This window comes from Olea europaea, chromosome 6, assembly GCF_002742605.1.
Source record: "Olea europaea var. sylvestris chromosome 6, O_europaea_v1, whole genome shotgun sequence".
Classification (NCBI taxonomy): domain Eukaryota; kingdom Viridiplantae; phylum Streptophyta; class Magnoliopsida; order Lamiales; family Oleaceae; genus Olea; species Olea europaea.
The window spans coordinates 9,146,718-9,164,800 of NC_036242.1; the positions used below are offsets into that span (position 1 = coordinate 9,146,718).

General features: G+C 33.5%; 1 protein-coding gene across 1 annotated transcript; it reads left to right on the plus strand.

The window, feature by feature from the left end:
• Positions 1 to 6,153: 6,153 nt before the first annotated feature.
• LOC111395746 (glucan endo-1,3-beta-glucosidase 14-like) lies at positions 6,154 to 7,412 on the plus strand. The gene has a single exon (XM_023021880.1). It carries the CDS (start codon positions 6,210 to 6,212, stop codon positions 7,272 to 7,274), a length of 1,065 nt encoding a protein of 354 aa, XP_022877648.1. The 5' UTR covers positions 6,154 to 6,209; the 3' UTR covers positions 7,275 to 7,412.
• Positions 7,413 to 18,083: the final 10,671 nt, after the last annotated feature.

Genomic DNA, 18,083 nt, shown 5'->3' on the forward strand with positions numbered 1-18,083 from the left:
TTGGTGATTAGTTATTTCTCAGTTGTGAAGTTGAATCCTTAGAAGCTACGCCAATGATTGGTGATGGTGGTTTCAAGTGTTCATCGGTTGAAGTACATGATTTTTAAAAAAAAAAATTATTTAATTACTTTTTATTTATAAATAAAGGTAATTTTTTTTTAAAAATAAATATTAATAAGAGTAACTTACTTTTAACAACCTTTCTACAGATACAGAATGATTTTTGCCAGAATACATACAGAAAACACACAATTCTGAGGCCCACACACATTTTTTATACAACATGAGTCCAACACACGTCTCTATTATGTACACAATCTGTGAAAATATAATCTATATACCCATATTTTTTCTACTTTTAATCTTTTAAAGGTTGGGAACAAAAATAAGCCCAAAATTTGTGAGGGGTACATGATTGTTACTTTCGCCAAGTTGGGACTATGTAATTTTTTGGTTGAATAGCATAAACACCCCTATCTATTAGACATTGTGCGGAAAATCATCTTTTTTTCCTATTGGAAATATTAGAAATGGTTCTTGTTTGAAATATTTTGTGTGGGATATATATAACCTTTTGGTGCAAAAAACCCTCCTACTGTTCAATTCTGTTAGTTTAACAATTAAAAACAGTGAAAATTGTCAAAGTTTAAAAAAATAATACTAATAGTAAAGGAGCAAGAAATAATTGCAGTTGCCATCTCAAACTTTTTATTTTTTTGCAAATTATATCCCATTTTTTATTTGTGCTATCCATAATCCCAAACATTTAAGATTTTATTTTCTTCCCCACACCACCGCAATTCATCTTTTTCTGATTGACGATTTGCCTTATCAATATTTTGGAACTAATTAACAACCATTTCCAATTGAGGAGGGCATAATCCTTGAAAATATAAAAAAGAAAGGTATATCTAAAGACTTTAATCGAGGCAATCCAGGAGCCAAAATTTCACTCTCTCAAAGTGGAAGTTTTCCTTCACCTTCGTACACATGGCAGTAAATATGGTCCAAAAAATAAGATTGTGCGAAGAAGTAGCACCAACCAATCCCAACTTCTTGGCTACATCAAATCTCCATGGAATAAATGTGGCATAAACTATACAATCAATGGCACGGCACGAGTTTTTAAGCCTTTCGATACCTCAAAAACTAATCGTTGAAGTTGGAGAACTCAAACTTATGTAAACCACATAAATGGAGCCCATACTTCCGATGTGAGATTCAAACCCCCGTAAGTTCCATCAGAAATTATTCAGAATTGCAAAATCTAAATGTACACAAATGCAGAGTAATTTGAACAATTGGATCCACAACATACAATCACTTTGTGTAACTCACGGTCAAAGGTAGTTTTCGAATTCTAAGTTGGATCAATTGGATGAATACCCACGATCGTTTGATCCTGCTGGAGTTTCGACTGTAGACAATTGGAAGAAAACTATTGTGGGGTCCCCCACCGCCCCTGCCCTGGAGTATCGTGAGGGAGGTAAATCGCAGGTTATGCATCCTAGATTATAGGGTGGAAGGCTGCTTGTACACTTACACTTACCCAAGAGCCAAATTCATATTTCAGAATTCGAACCCTTGACGCGACAGCCTCAAGCAAAGTTGGATTTCTTCACCCTCCCCTTTTAGCATTTGGAGATGTGCCCTGGGGGCGCATAATAGCCTTGATATACTTATAGTTAGGATACAGTTTCTGGTGTTAAATTTAGTGCTTGAAGGATGTGTTTGATGATTTTTCGCCATGATGTTGGTCACCTATGGGAGATGAGTGTTTGACAAAATCTCGCAAGTATACGAGTTTGTTGTACAAGTAATAATCGTAATAAGAAAATTATCGTCTCACAAGGAATAATGCTCAATTTTAGTGTATTTGGTATATTCAAATTCGTGATTGTTACAAAAAAAATGATTGGTTGGTGTCTAACTACATTTTATAATTGTAACGTAAATGAAAAAATTTAAAAAATCAAATGTGGGTGAACGAATTGGATTTTTGACCCCACTGATCAACTCTTAGTTTTAATTCTCAACCTATGGTAATTAACTTAATTCTTGCAATTATGACAATCCACTTTTATTCACTATTCTTTTCCAAGACATAATAAATCTATGATTACCACGAAACGATCATATTCCTAATCCGAATTCATATGGCAAACATACATTGATGTTTAGGATTATCATACATGATTGCACACGTCATAAATAATATTCCTATTATCCATGTATACCGTCAATAGTGTACTATCTGCCGTGAATTTTTTAACACTGTGAATAAGCAACTTATTATCCTAATTGTGCGCAAACATTAAAACAATGTAATTATGCATATAAATAAAATTACAATGCAAGAATTAAAATAAAACACACAAAGTCTCAAATTAAAAACTAAGAATCAAAGAGTTTTGTGATCGATCTAATACAAAGGACTTTAGTATAATATATTAATATAAGAAATACAAGGAAAATAAAAGAAAGCCATCACCCGAATTGTTAAATTACGAAGAAAATTTGGAAATCTTCAATTAATACTTTTAAATTCGGATCTAAGTGATGATTTCTTTGTTCTTCGATGTAAATTCTCTCTATTTCTCTCAAAAGTCAGCTTAAAATGATGATTATTAGGTCGGGATGTATTCTCTTATTTATATGATGTCAAGGAGATTGCTTACCAAAATAGAATAAGGAAAGTTATAATTTCCCCGTTTTACACTGAGGCATGCGCCTAGAAGCCTTGGGGCGCCTCAGTCATGTTTGGGGCACGAGCCTCACCTGCAGGCAAGGGCACTCAACTCGTCTAATTTTCGACAGTCAAACAATTTTCAATATTTTAGCGTATCGTTCTCTCCTTATATCCGATTAAGATGATTCAAAGTGCCTAGAAAAGAAAACTCGGAGGGCTATAATTATTTAGAAAGTATCATTTTTCCTATTCGAAAGTTTGCTATGCCAAAATTGGGTCTCAATATGAGGTTGAAATTCTCAAGTGTAAATTTTTCGGTTGAAAGTTAATGTGTGATAATACTTTGACTTACTTCATCCCTTTGACTTATTTTCTTATCTAATTGACCTCTAGCACTCTCGAGTCTTTATCGTGAGGTCCGAAACAACTTTTGAGTCTTTAAATTTTATTTCTTGAATTTTGAATTTGTTTCATTTTAGCCATTTTTCGTTCCAAACATGAGTTTTTCCTAATAAAAGTAATAAATAACAAATTAGGCACTAATTCAAACAAAAAAATAACAAAATATCATCATTTATGACCCCGAATAATCATAGAAACTACACTTATCAGCGAGTTGACCGGTATGTGGCTGCCGGCATGGGTATGGCAGGAATGGGTAGTGCCGCAATGTTATCCTTCTCAATTTGTGGACTTTCAAGGCTCGTGGGACCCAATTGTGGCTGCGTTAGACCAGGCGAGTGGGTAGAGTGTGATGACTGGATGATGCATCAACATTGGTGGCCAAGTTCGACGGCTTAAGAAACTGTGTGGTAAAGTTATTGGTGGTTGAATGTGACGGTTTTTTTATTGTATTTATATTGATTCGTCCTCAAGTTCTTAAAAAGGTAAATTACTAGGTTTTGATTTTGGTTTAATTGGGGTTTTCTGCGTTTAATCATATATCATCAGTTTTGTCCAATAAGATGAAGTGGGGTGGGGAAGAATATACAATTTTAGAGGTTTGGGATTGTGAGTTGCACATATAAAAATTTGGTTATAACTTGCAAAAAAAGAAAAAAAGTTTGTGATTGCAACTGCAATTGTTCCTTTTTAGTTTTGGGAATTTTTACTGTTTTTAGTGGTTAAACTAACGGAATTGGAAAGTATGGGATTTTTCGCACTTAAAAGGTTGTACTCCACACAAAAGGCTTCAAACAGGGACTTTTCTACTATTTCCAATAGGTAAGGGGTTTTCTGCACAACGTCTAATAGATATGGGGTTTTCTTCTATTAAAGGGGCGTTTGTTTCCCATTTTTGTAAAAAATGAGAATGAAAAATATAATCGTTATGAGCCTCACACAAGAGATAGAAATTCAAATTTGGTGACTTGATGTGATGGATAACGATCATATTTTTTATTTTTAATGAGAAAAAAATGGGTGCCAAACAGGGGCTAAGCCTAATTTTCCCTTAAAAGAAAGTGTAGCTCACGAGCCAAACTAACTGTCATCTCAGATGAAATCCATCCAAAAGGCCTACTGCACCAAAAATGAAAAGGTTTGGCATCATTTGCATTACTTTTGAAAGATTTGTACCAATAACATAATATTTGCAAAGGTTTCGAACCACTAGCTCCAGTTTCCCTCCAAAGAATCTCTTTATCACTTGAATTAAGCCTGAACATGGTTCGATTTCGATTCCACGAGTATCGTAACCAAATATAAAACTAATGGTCTTCGTTAATGGAACCATTTGGTTCCATTTGTAGTATTACAGCCAAACTCTGTTAAGTTTTGAAATCAAACTTTCGAAAGAAAACATATATATATATGGTGAAAAAGAAAAGAAAAATCGAAAATGGGTTACAAGTGTCATCAAGAAATATTTATCTTATAATAACCCTAAAAAATAAAATTATTTTCATGGTTCTGATTCTAGGTTTTAAGATCCAGAACTATTTGAAAACACACAGAATCATATCAAATGGTTCCAATTCTTTTGCCACCCCTAACTGGAATTTATTATTTGATCACTAATAATTCCTCAATTAGATATGGTATTTCTTTGATCACCCAATTTTCTCCTTACCATAAAACGCCCTCTCATAGTTTATAAAACAAGTTGATTCTCACTCATATTTTCCTCTATATTTGCTAACTTAAGAACACGCTTGATCATATGAAGAGCAAGAGCAACAAATTTCTAGTATTATCATGGATTTTTTTCTTTAAAAAAAATTAATTTTTCAAACAAAACAATTTCTCTCATGAAGTAACGCTATAAAAATAGTTTTTTTTTTTTTTAATGGAATATTTTTTCTATGTATCAGCTTACTACATATAAATAAAAATTGTTCCCTCGACTCCACCTCTTAATAATTGTGACGGCTTTAAGATCTTCTATTGCGCATGTATTCATTGAACAAGAAGGTATGCCACCCATATGAGCTTGTACTAACATTAGAACATTACAGTAGCTTTGTCTTGGTACAATCCATTATGCAGGGAACGCCACACATGCCAGAGTAAATTAGGGTTTGAATTTATATATGGACATTGAAATATTTCGAGACAGCTTTTAGGCATTACCTAACCTATCACTTGATCAATAAATTTGTCAATTATTCTGTGTGTACGGAATAACCTTTCACAAAAAAGATACAGAATTCTCACATGAGCCCTATGTGAGTAAAATATTATCAAAAAAATACCCACCCACGTGAAAGCACCCATGTAAACTTAGTGTTGCTCTAAATTTGTTGCCATTTAGGCTCCATTTAACTCTTTCATGGATTAACATTATTAGGTTAATGAAACCTATTTACTACAAACTTTACACGCAATAAAGATTATAGTAATACCGTATACTTTTTTTATAAGACTTGATAATAACTTTTGTGAAGACATCTTTTTTATAGTATTTACTATTTAAATGTAATTTCTCCTCTTGGGAAATATATAAAGAGTATTGTTGATCACCAATAAGAGAATAAGTTGTTATATCATGTTGACCGTACAAGATAAACAAATTTTTATTTCTTCTGATTTAATATTTTCTGGAAGTTAGTATTATTTAATTTATTTTACCTAATATGTCATGAGATTGTAAATAATAATGACATGTACATAATGAAAATCTCTATTCGCTTGAAGATATAAGATAATGGGGCTTGGATTCATTGAAAGAATATTGAATAAGTACTATAAAAGTGAGATAGAAAAATAATTAAAAGTGATATTCTTACTTAAAATATTACATGCCATTGAAATAATTGTAATAAATATTTTTAAATTTTAGATTTTATTTTATATTCTTTCTTTGAGATAGATATTATGACAAATACTCGCCCGTTCACCAGGCACCCACCACCCAACCCTTATCAATTGCCAACTATTTGGGCCTCAACCCGTCTACCCGTTTACCCACTTACCCCACTCCCCCTATTTTTCTTCACCAAATCTAACCTTTATATACGAGTAAAATCCTTTCCCTAACATACACAAAAGCAATCTCCACTAAATTCTTTCCTCTAAATCAATGGCCCTGGCATTACCTCTGCACTTTTTTCATGCACTTTTCATGTTAGTTTTCCTTTTGTCACGAATGCAGTTCTCTCTTTCTAGTTCAGGATTCATAGGTGTCAATTATGGCCGCGTGGCTGACGACCTACCGTCTCCCGCTCAAGTGGTACAGCTCCTCAAAGCACAAGGTATCACCAAGACCAAGATTTTTGACACTGACGCCACCGTGCTATCAGCTTTCTCTGGCTCAAATATTACTATCACTGTTGGGCTTCAAAACCAGCAGTTATCCGACGCTGCTGGCAGTCAGTCATTCACCGACACCTGGGTCCAGTCAAATATCCTCCCTTATTATCCCAACACTCTCATCGATGCCATTGCTGTCGGTAATGAAATAATATTTGCGGGTCTTCAGGATTCTACCCAGCTCCTCGTACCTGCCATGAAAAACGTTTATGCATCGCTCGTAAAGTACAATGTTGCATCGTCCATCAAAGTGTCATCTCCAATAGCCCTAGGTGCACTCGAAACCTCCTATCCTCCCTCTGCCGGTTCGTTCAAACCTGACCTTGTTGAACCGGTTATAAAACCACTATTGAGTTTCCTAAAACAAGCTGGATCTTATCTCATGGTGAATGCATACCCATTTTTCGCATATACTGCTAACTCAGATACCATCTCTTTAGATTACGCTTTGTTCAAAGATAACACAGGCGCAACTGACCCGAATAATGGGCTTGTTTATAAAAGCTTGTTGGAAGCTCAACTTGATTCAGTTTTTGCAGCAATGAATGCCGTAGGATTCAATGATGTGAAAATGGTGGTGACAGAAACTGGGTGGCCTTCAAAGGGTGACGAGAATCAGAATGGTCCAAGTGAACAAAACGCTGCGTCATATAATGGAAACCTTGTACGTAGAGTACTCACAGGTGGTGGCACTCCACTGAGGCCCGACGAGCCTCTAAACGTCTACATATTTGCACTTTTCAATGAAAACCAGAAAACTGGGCCAACTACTGAGAGAAATTTTGGACTTTTTTACCCTAATGAGGAGAAAGTCTATGACATTCCACTACATTGAAGGGATTGAATGACGGGCCATCGTCATAAATGTGTTGGAAAAATAGAATTTAATTACTTTATATTGAGAATATAATAATTTTGTTGCAATAATAAACGCATAGGTGTTCTAGTAATAAATATCGTAGCATTCGAAGTACTTTGATTTTCTTATTTTAACTTCAAACCCTTTTGCTTGTCCCGATATTTTTCTAAAGCTCAAAATGACATAGATTTTGTGTAGGGACACACAATGAAAATTCTTAATTAACATCCATATATGTGCTTTTTTATAATATAGATATAACTTGGATATAAAAGCATCCAACTCCTAAAAAAAGTGATTGCATTGTCAATCTAATTGAAATTCTTGAAACTACATATTAACAATAATTCTATCATTATACTTATTATTTTTACGTAGTGTCTCATATTCTATGTGAAAAATTCGAAACAATGTAAAATGATTATAATAATGTTTTCATTTACTATATAAGACGTGTTTAATAGCAATATTGAAGACGTGTTTTCAAACAATTGAAGAATTATATCCCCATATGCACAATATGTCAGTCACCAACTGCGACGCAGCCCAAAAGCTAGGTTCACGCTCTTCAAATAGTGATATTTATCAACCATTTAGATTAGAGTAATGTTATTTCACACTATTGATATGAAGCACTAGTTTAAGTGGTAATTGCATAATATTAAATGATAGATTCACTTAAACGCAATGTCACATAATTCATTTAATTATGTAAAAGAGTTAAATGGATGAGCTTGCTATTGCTGGACAAGCCATGACTTGTGACGATATAATTACTATGTACTTGCTAGACTTGGCAATGAGTATGATTCTCTAGTTACTTTGGTTTCATCTCGCGATGACACCACTCTTGAAGAATTATATTCGCTGCTCCTTATCGCTGAGGCTAGAATCAATCCCAATGACCAAGCTCTTGCTCTTCCAAATGCCTCAGCCAACATTGCCACCCATCAGCAAACCTACAACAATAATGGTCGTGGTCGTGGCAATTCCTACCAAACTAATAATCGAGGATGGAGGCGTTCTAATGGTCGAGGCCGTGGCTTCACCAATTCCAACTACAGCCGGAGCTCTTTGTCAAGTGGTAACAATTCCTCCCTCTAGTGCTAGCTTTGTAAAAGACCTGGCCATACAGTTCACAAATGCTACTACAGGTTTGATATAACCTATAGACCTCAATCAACTCCTAAGCCAATCCAGGCTAACTATGCTTCAGCCTCGAACACCAATCAAGACTGGCATCCCGACTCGGGTGCAACTCACCACATGACTACTAATGTTAATAACCTCACATTATGATCAGAAGATTACAATGGTACTCAACAGATTCAAGAGGGAAATGGGACAGGTTTGGCTATCTCTCATGTTAGTTCTGCCTCTTTAAATACTCCTAATTCATTTCTTCTCAACCAAATTCTAGTTGTTCCTTCAATTACTAAAAATCTCCTCTCTATTCAAAAATTTGCTAATGATAACAATGTGTTTTTTGAATTTCATGGACACTATTTCGTCATAAAGGATTACTTGGGAAACGTCCAGCATAGAGGTTATGTCCGGGATGGCCTCTACTCCTTTTCGCAGCCTTACTAGCCATGTCCTGCATTAGCATATATTGTTGCTCGTATTTCAATAGTAGATTGGCATCAACGCTTAGGACATATTTCTTATCCTACTGTTCAACATGTCATTTGCTCAAATAAAATCCCTGTTGCTACAAATAAGAGACAGAAAGTATGTCCTGACTGTCAATTGGCAAAAAATCATAATTTACCTTTCATCGGTCTCATATTAGAGCTACACGACCTTTAGAATTGCTTTACTCTAATGTTTGGGGGACATGTGCTGAAGTTTCTACTTATGGATCTCGTTATTATGTTTCTTTTCTTAATGATTATACAAAGTTCATTTGGCTATTTCCTTTAAAATTGAAATCAGATGTTGAGTCTATATTTATTCCTTTTTAAAAAATGGTGGAACATCAATTTGATACCACCATTAAATCAATACAAGCTGATTGGGGCGGTGAATATAGACGTTTAAATAGTTTTTTTAAGACCATTGGAATTCAACATCGGCTTGCATGTCCACACACACATGAACAAATGGTGCAATAGAAAGACGACATCGTCAAATAATTGAAATGGGTCTAGCTCTTTTAGCTCATTCCAACCTTCCAAAACAATTTTGGTAAGATGCTTTTCTAACTGCCACTTATATAATTAATCGTCTCCCAACAAAAATTTTGAATCAAAAATCACCATTTGAATGGGCATATAAATGCAGACCAGATTATAACTTCTTACGAGTGTTTGGATGTGCATGTTGGCCAAATCTACGACCTTATAATTGTCATAAAATTGATTTTCGATCCAAAACATGCATATTTATTGGTTACAATACTTGTCATCAAGGTTACAAATGTCTTGATTTAGCAACAGGAAAAATATTTGTCTCACGTCATGTTATTTTCGATGAAACTTTCTTTCCATACACAAACACAACTCCCCCACAAAAACCCTCATCTTCCACTCGTACCTTTCTTCCTGCTAATCTTAGTCAAAATCAATTCTCTTGCTTTCCTACTTTGTCTTATGCAGGTACTCCATCTTGTCTACGAGACCCACTTGGATCGACCTCCCCGCCATTGGTAGTTCAAAATGTTCCAGCAACTGTGTGTGGTCACAGTCCTCGTGATTCAAATCTTGGATCATTACCTGTTGTGATTTCTACTGATTCGATGGTTGACATTGAACCTCCAGTCCAGCAAGAGCCCATTTCTACACATCAAATGGTAACCTAATCAAAGACAAACTCTCTTAAGCCCAAGAAAACACCAGTTGATTACATTTGTTACCCACTACCAAAGGCTCTTGTTCCATTTCAAACATCAGACCAGTCGGAACCAACATGTTACTAGGAGGCAATCAAATCTTCTGAGTGGAGATCAGCAGTGAACAATGAATTTGATGCTCTTATTTGAAACCAGACATGGACCTTAGTGCCACCTGTATTCGATGTCAACATAATTGGTTGCAAGTGGGTGTATCGCATTAAACGTCGTGCTAATGGGCAAATTGAACGATTTAAAGCCCGCCTATTGCAAAAGGCTATCATCAACATGAAGGAGTTGATTTTCATGAGACTTTCAGCCCAATTGTAAAACCAGTTACCATTCGTATGTTTCTCTCCATTGCCATTACAAGAAACTAGTGTATCAAACAAATAAACGTTCAGAATGCTTTTCTACATGGAATACTTGATGAAGATGTTTACATGAATCAACCCCCAGGTTATGTCCATTCTGATTATCCCAATTATTTGTGCAAATTAAATAAGAGTCTTTATGGCTTACCTCAAGCGCCACGAGCATGGTTCTCACGCTTGACGAATTTTCTTTTAAGATTGGGTTTCGTAGCTTCAAATGCAGACACATCTCTATATATGCTACACAAAGCTAATTTGCAGCTATTCTTTCACATTTACGTTGATGATATTATTATCACGGGGTCTGCAGAATAGTAAACAAAGTCATTCAGGCCTTGTCTTATACTTTTCCAGTTAAGGAACTTGGAGACCTCTCTTATTTTCTTGGGATTGAGGCCTTACGCACATCAAATGGCTTATTTCTTACACAGGGAAAATATATTCTTGGCCTGCTTCATCATACTGATCTAGAAAAAGCTAAGACATGCACCACTCCAATGGCTTCCACCAGTCGTCTCTTCAAATTTAATGGTACTGAACTTGACAATAGTTTTCTCTACAGAAGCATGGTTGGTGGACTACAATATTTGAGCTTTATACATGCAGACATAGCTTATGCTGTTCATAAAGTTAGCAAATACATGCATTCCACACGGGATGCTCACTGGGCTGCTGTAAAGCGTATACTACGCTATCTGAAAAATACCATCTCGGTTGGATTATTTCTATCCAAAGGATCAACTAATGCCTTACATGCATTTTCAGATGCAGATTGGGCATCTGATCGAGATGACCGACGTTCTGTAGGGGCCTATTGCATTTCCATGATGATAATCTCATTAGTTGGTCTTGCAAACAACAACAGACAGTAGTAAAGAGTAGCACCGAGGCTGAATACAAGGCTGTCTCCACCGCTGCTACAGAGGTTCAATGGATTTAGTCCTCATTCACAGAACTTCAGACCCATTATCTTCTCTTCCTCAGCTCTGGTGTGACAACACTAGTGCGACATACCTCTCTGCAAATCCAGTATTCCATGCAAGGACAAAACACATCGAAATTGATGTTTATCATGTTCGTGATCTTGTATTACAGAAGAAACTGCAGGTCTGTTTTATTTCTCCCAAAGATCATATTGCTGATGTTCTAACAAAACCATTAAGTAACTCACGTTTTCATCTTCTCAAGTCCAATCTTCATGTCCAACAAATTCCCATGAGATTGCGGGGGCGTGTAGAAGAAGATCTTAACCATATACCAAGGATCTCTGGATTAGATACAACAGAAGCCAACAAACTCCATTGATTCCAGGACTTCTCATGTGATAATGATAATGTATTTAAACTCCTGTAAATCCCAGCAAATCAATGTTAAAATATAGTTGATTAGTTTCAATAGGCTTCTATATAATGTAAGCTATTCCTTTGATAATAAACAACAGAAAATTATTTAAAGTTTCTAAATTAAACATATTTAAAGTTTATTAAGCACTACAAATTTGGACGAAGTTTTCAGATAATTATTTAAGCTTCGAATCTCAACTCTTTTTCCTCTACATTTCAATCTTTACTTCAAATGTCATATCTCCATTTTTTCACATTTTTTTACTTTGTAATTATATTGACACCACATATCTCTTCTATTGCACCATTTGTAATTAGACTATATGTTTTAAATCTTTGTTTAATATCGGCCCCATGCACTTTTCATTTCATTTTCCTTTTGTCATGACTTCAATTATCTCTTTTTGATTCGGGATTTGTAGGTGTAAATTATGGTCCGCGTGGCTGATGACCTACGGTCTCCCTCTCAAGTGGTACAACTCCTCAAAGCACAAGGTATTACCAAGATCAATATTTTTGACACTAACACCACCTTACTATCAACTTCGTTGACTCAAATATTACTGTCATCGTTGAGCTTTAAAACCAATAGTTATCGAACACTGCTAGCAATCAGTCCTTCACTGACACGTGGGTCTAGTCAAATATCCTCCCTTATTATCCCAATTCCCTCATCGATGCCATTGCTGACGATAATGAAATAATATTTGTGGATCTTTAGAAATCTACCTAGCTAAAGCGAGGCTAGGAAATCTAGGAGTCAATTGTTTCAATAGTAATTGAATTTGTGTCTATGTCTTCAATTACTCAATAAAATTTAAAATATCGAATTTTGTCTACTAAATTTTGAAAAACGTTGAACATTACTTACTGATATAGTATTCGTTTAAAACCTCTAAGGAAATTGGTAATGTAGTTGACCGAATGCATATGTGGCTTCTCGTCGCACCGTTAACTTTAAGATGATTGAATTTTGATCGCTAAACTTTGAAAAATATTTTTGATTGCTCACTAAATTTTAAAAAAATACCTTTTATTGCATGCTAAACTTTAAAATTGTCGAATTTTGGCCACTAAACTTGAAATGGTCGAATTTTGGTAATTAAACTTTGAAAAAAAACTTGAATTACTCACTAAACTTTGAAAAACATCTTCTATTGCTCACAAAATCTTTAGGTAGTTAAATTTTGACCACTAAATTTTGGGATAGTCAAATTTTAACCACTACGCTTTGAAAATGTCTTCTATTATTCACAATGAATTTGAATTTAATTAAAATTCGTCGTTATAATTAGAATTAGAATTTGAGTTTAATTTAATTCTAACAAGAAGTTTGGCCCGTGTTTGGCAGAAATTAAAATTTAGATTTTTATCAAATTAAAAGACAATAATTAATTTTAATCACATATTTAATGGGATACAAACTTTTCAACCACACATTTCATCAACTTTTATTAACATCTATTAAAAATATTTATTTTAATCCTCATCAAACAAGGGTTTATTGTGTGTTTTGTTATAAAAGATGTTTTTTAAAGTTCAACGCTCAAAATTTGATCATTTCAAAGTTTAGTAGCCCAAATTCGACAACTTCGCAGTTCAGTGAGTAATAGAATACGTTTTTCAAAGTTTATTAATTATCAAATATATTTTTCAAAGTTTAGTGGGCAAAGTTTGACAATCTCAAAGTTTAATGAGCAATCAAATACGTTTTTCAAAGTTCAGTGATCAAAATTCGTCCATCTCAAAGTTTAACAATGTGACGTGATGCCACATGTGTATTCCATCAGCCACATCACCAATTTCGATAGAGGTTATAAATGAATGTTATACCGGTGAGTAACGTCCAATGTTTTTTCAAAGTTTAATGGTCGAAACTCAACATTTAAACTTTAGTGAACAATTAAAGATGAATTTAAGTTCAGTGACTATTGAAACAATTAACTCGAAATATATCCAATGGAGATTTTCATGGCTGACAAATGGCTGACGTGTGCATGGTGGGTACTTGGTTTGGCTAGAAACTGGGGAGTGGGCTAATCAATTCTGGGGTGGGCTTGGGCGGTGGGGAATCATTGTGGTCGGTCGAAAGTTTTCACGGCGCACATTCTTTATGACATATTTGTCCTCTTGTCTTTCTGCTTGAAAAAAAAAAACTTTATATGAGAGAGATTTTCTTAATTTGTGGATTTCCTAGAAAAAAAATTAAATAGATCAGAATATTTACAAAGCTTATGTTTGATTTAACTAAAAATTAGATTTTTAATAAATTCGATAAAAATTGATAAAATATTTGGGTGAAAATTAAAAAAAAAATTGTGTGTCCTATAAAATGTACAGTTGATAAAAACGAGGAAGGACTAATTTTTTTTTTTTATTTTGATTTTATTGGTAATGCTGATATTATTGATTTGTGTTAATAAATTATCTATAAATTTATTAAATAAAAACAAATCTACGAATTTTAGATTGTTATGTTCGATTTAAAGTATTCTGCCCTCATAGATCTGTGGCAATTAGATACGAACTACAATAGAGGTGTGATGCATCGCTTCAAATAATAACTGTTCCGTGGGATGCCTAAGGAGAAGACCTATGGCAGATTTGATAATTACTGTTCCAAGCGAGGCACCAAGGGACTTGACTCAATCATCTCGAAAAGGGCTTGTGAGTGGGGCATTGTGGAGAGGAGTGTTGACCATTACTTGCCTTCTACTAGTATTTCTTTTTCACTAATGTCGTGTAGTCCTACTGGGGTTGCCACACTAGTTTAGTTGACATTGGATGATAAGCTAAATTAAATGTGAAATTAAATAACTCATTTAATTTCACTTATCATTTAATATCATATTAATGCTACTTAAATTGAGGTTACAATCCGAGTGGGGATAAATAGTATTGTTCTTTCTTTTTACATGATTTTTTACTTAGTTGACTGTCACTTGACTTGTAATTTGTTGCAAATAGTTTTAGAGTAACTATAAAAATAGAAAAATATTTTGATGTACTCAATTATTTCACCTTTTTCCTGAACTTGTTTATAAAATTGAATTTAAGCTATATGAAACTTATTTTGAGTTAGCTCATTTAAATTGAAACACTCTTTACACTAAGTCATTAACATTAAGGTTACATTAACAACCTGTTTGGTTTGGATAAAAATCTAATTTTAATTTAAGTCAAAGTTATACAATCAATATTAACCACATTTTTTATGGGCCACAACTTTTCAAGCACACATTTCAAAATCTTCTATCACAGTCTATTAAAAAATTTAATTTTAATCCCCACAAAACACCCTCTAAACTAATAATGCTTTCGAATTTTTGGAGGACCTAATCCCAAATTTGGTCCTTTATCTGAGTTGTATACAAAATAATATAAACCAATTAGTTCATTTATAAACTAATTAATTAAGATTAGACAACTGTAATATATTCATTTCATTATTCATTTCTATTGATAAAAAAATATAATGTTAGTAGAATATCCCTTCAAAATATAACCATTGTATGCCACATTAGATAATTGTTGTATCAACATACTACAACCTTAAAATAAGATTAGACCATTATAAAAGGAATTTGATCATGGAATACGAGTTTAAAATTGATTCTTCGTAATCGATGATGGTTGATGGGGACAATCGATAAATAGTCATGAAGAGGAGTCTCCATGCTCCTAAAACACAAGTATTTCAATAAAGATAATAGCCAATTAATAATTTTCGCTCCTTTAATTAGTTTGCAAAGTTACTCAATTTGATCGTGTATAAGTGTAAAATGAGTTAGATTGAGTTGCTTTTCAGATAGGCTTGATCCATGTCGGACTTTAGATGAACATATCATCGGGTGTACCATTTTAAAAATTGTTTCCTTTTCAAATAATTTTCAAAAAAAGACAAAGCAAAAAAATTACTTCTAAGATTAAGAAATTGTCTTCGGACCTATTATGATAATTTTTCGGAAGTATTTTCCTAGTTAGAAAAATTGACCAAAGCGAGCTCTTTCATGTAAAATAGAAGCAAAATCATATAACGCAATCTTTTCTCACTCCTTAGCTTAAATTAGATGGTCTAGTCTTCATTTACACCTCCAATCGTACCATGGTCTTTAGATCAGTTGTTTATAGAATGAGATATAAGGGTGGTTGGTGAAGGTAATAGTCACAAATTTAAAATTCATACAAGCACGCGTCTTTTAGATAACGCACAAGGACAACTTAGAGCTGCCTATTGTCGACTCATAAAATAGTGAAAATTTTCTCACCGTCAAAAATGTATATACTTAAATTTGGCGCATACAAAGAAATGTAATTTATAATACATTTGGGGCATATGATTGTCATTAAAAAATAGTTTCTTGTTGTTCAATTTAATGATATTCGATTTAACGTACTAAACTATATAAGTGATATATCTTTGGGACGAGCATTATGTCCTATCCCACCTCTCAAAGAAAAAAAAAATGAAAGAAAGAAACGCAAAAAAATGTGGTAACTTTATGAAAAGTTTTCTTTAATTTTTATTTTCAAAAATAACTTGAATACATTTAGCGCTCTATCTTTTATTGCACTAAATAAATTTGGTGAGTAAGGCACCGGCAAAATTCAATTATTTATGGTCAAATATATAAACACGTGTTCTATCTTCAATTGCAATAAATACATTTGGTGAGTGGGTGCATAGGTAAGGAGTAAATAATGTTGTCATATTCTTTTATGAAGAAACTACTTGGTTTTCAAGTGGAGAGCCTATAAAAAAAAAAAAAAAAAGAATAATGTTATTTGCAGTCGTTCACTGCGACAGTCATCTTATGTGACATACACATGACAGGTGGTTATTTGATATATTAATGAATAAAAAAAACTACCATATTAATGTATCAAATAATCATTTGCCATGTGTATGTCACGTAGGACGACTACTGCAGTGAACGACTACGAATAGCATTACTCATAAAAAATGGTTAAAATTTTGTTCATTATAATCGTCTGATGCTGTATATTAATGAGAAACCGAATTATATATGATTAAGGTATTTGTACATTTCCGACATAAAATTTGAAATCTTGAAAATATTTTTTGAATTGGTTATCATTAGCATATAATACTCATAAACGGATAGTTTGAAATTTTTTTGAAACTTATATTTATAGACGTTTCATTTTTAAAATTTTTGAACAATATAAGTTTTGGCTGTGTAGGTAGTAGGATTAATTTGTATTTATAAAAGCAGTTACATTGGACGAGTAGAAAGTTATTTTAACTTGGCCTTATTCTCTTAAAAGAGTTTGGTGAATTTATTAATCATTAATACCATGGATTAGGTTCAACTACAAAATGTGTCCTGATTGTTTGATTTTATTGCACAATTCCTCCGTTACACACACACAAGAAAATATAATTAGATTCATGAAGGTATCTCAAGCTATTTTTCTATGACTTCTAAGTTGGACTTTTCTTGCGTGCAATGTACATCAAAATCCTATTAGTTGTTATTGCTAGAAAAAATGAGTCGAGTAGAGATCAACATAGAGTTGTTCAAGCTCAACGCAATGTGTTTGATGAACTTACCAAATTCCATGTTTTTCCAAATTATAATTAGGTACCATAACTAGTGACTCTAATATTGTCATTTTGGAGCGCATTGACATCTTGATAAAATTCAAAAAGTACTCGCATAATTAATATATCAACCTGTAAAAAGTGTTAACTTTTTAAATCATAAATCAATCATTACTATTTGCATTCTACATACACGTACTCACAATGCGTACTTTGTATCTTTAATGAAGTACGCTTAATAAATTGATTTTTGATAATTCGATCTACATCCATGCACACGGACTTGTCATGACTAAAATCTATCTCTTTCTCCAACTCAAGTGAATCTAAATACCGAAACAATTTTGTAGACAATTTGATTGACCTAATCACATAACATTAACGAAGTACTCTTGATAAATTGAGTTCTAACATCTCGGCCTATATCCATGCGCACGTACTTGTCGTATGAAGACCAAAATCTAACTCTTTCTCCAACTCAAGTGAATCTAAATACCTAAACAATCTTGTAGACTATTTGATTGACCTAATCATGTAATAAGCCCTTGTTTCACAACTATTTTTACACACACAAAAAAAAGGAAGAAAAAAGAAAAAATCTTTTCAAATTGATTTTCAACCACACGTTCTTATAATAAAATATTCCGCATGTAAAAACATTTTTTTTATATT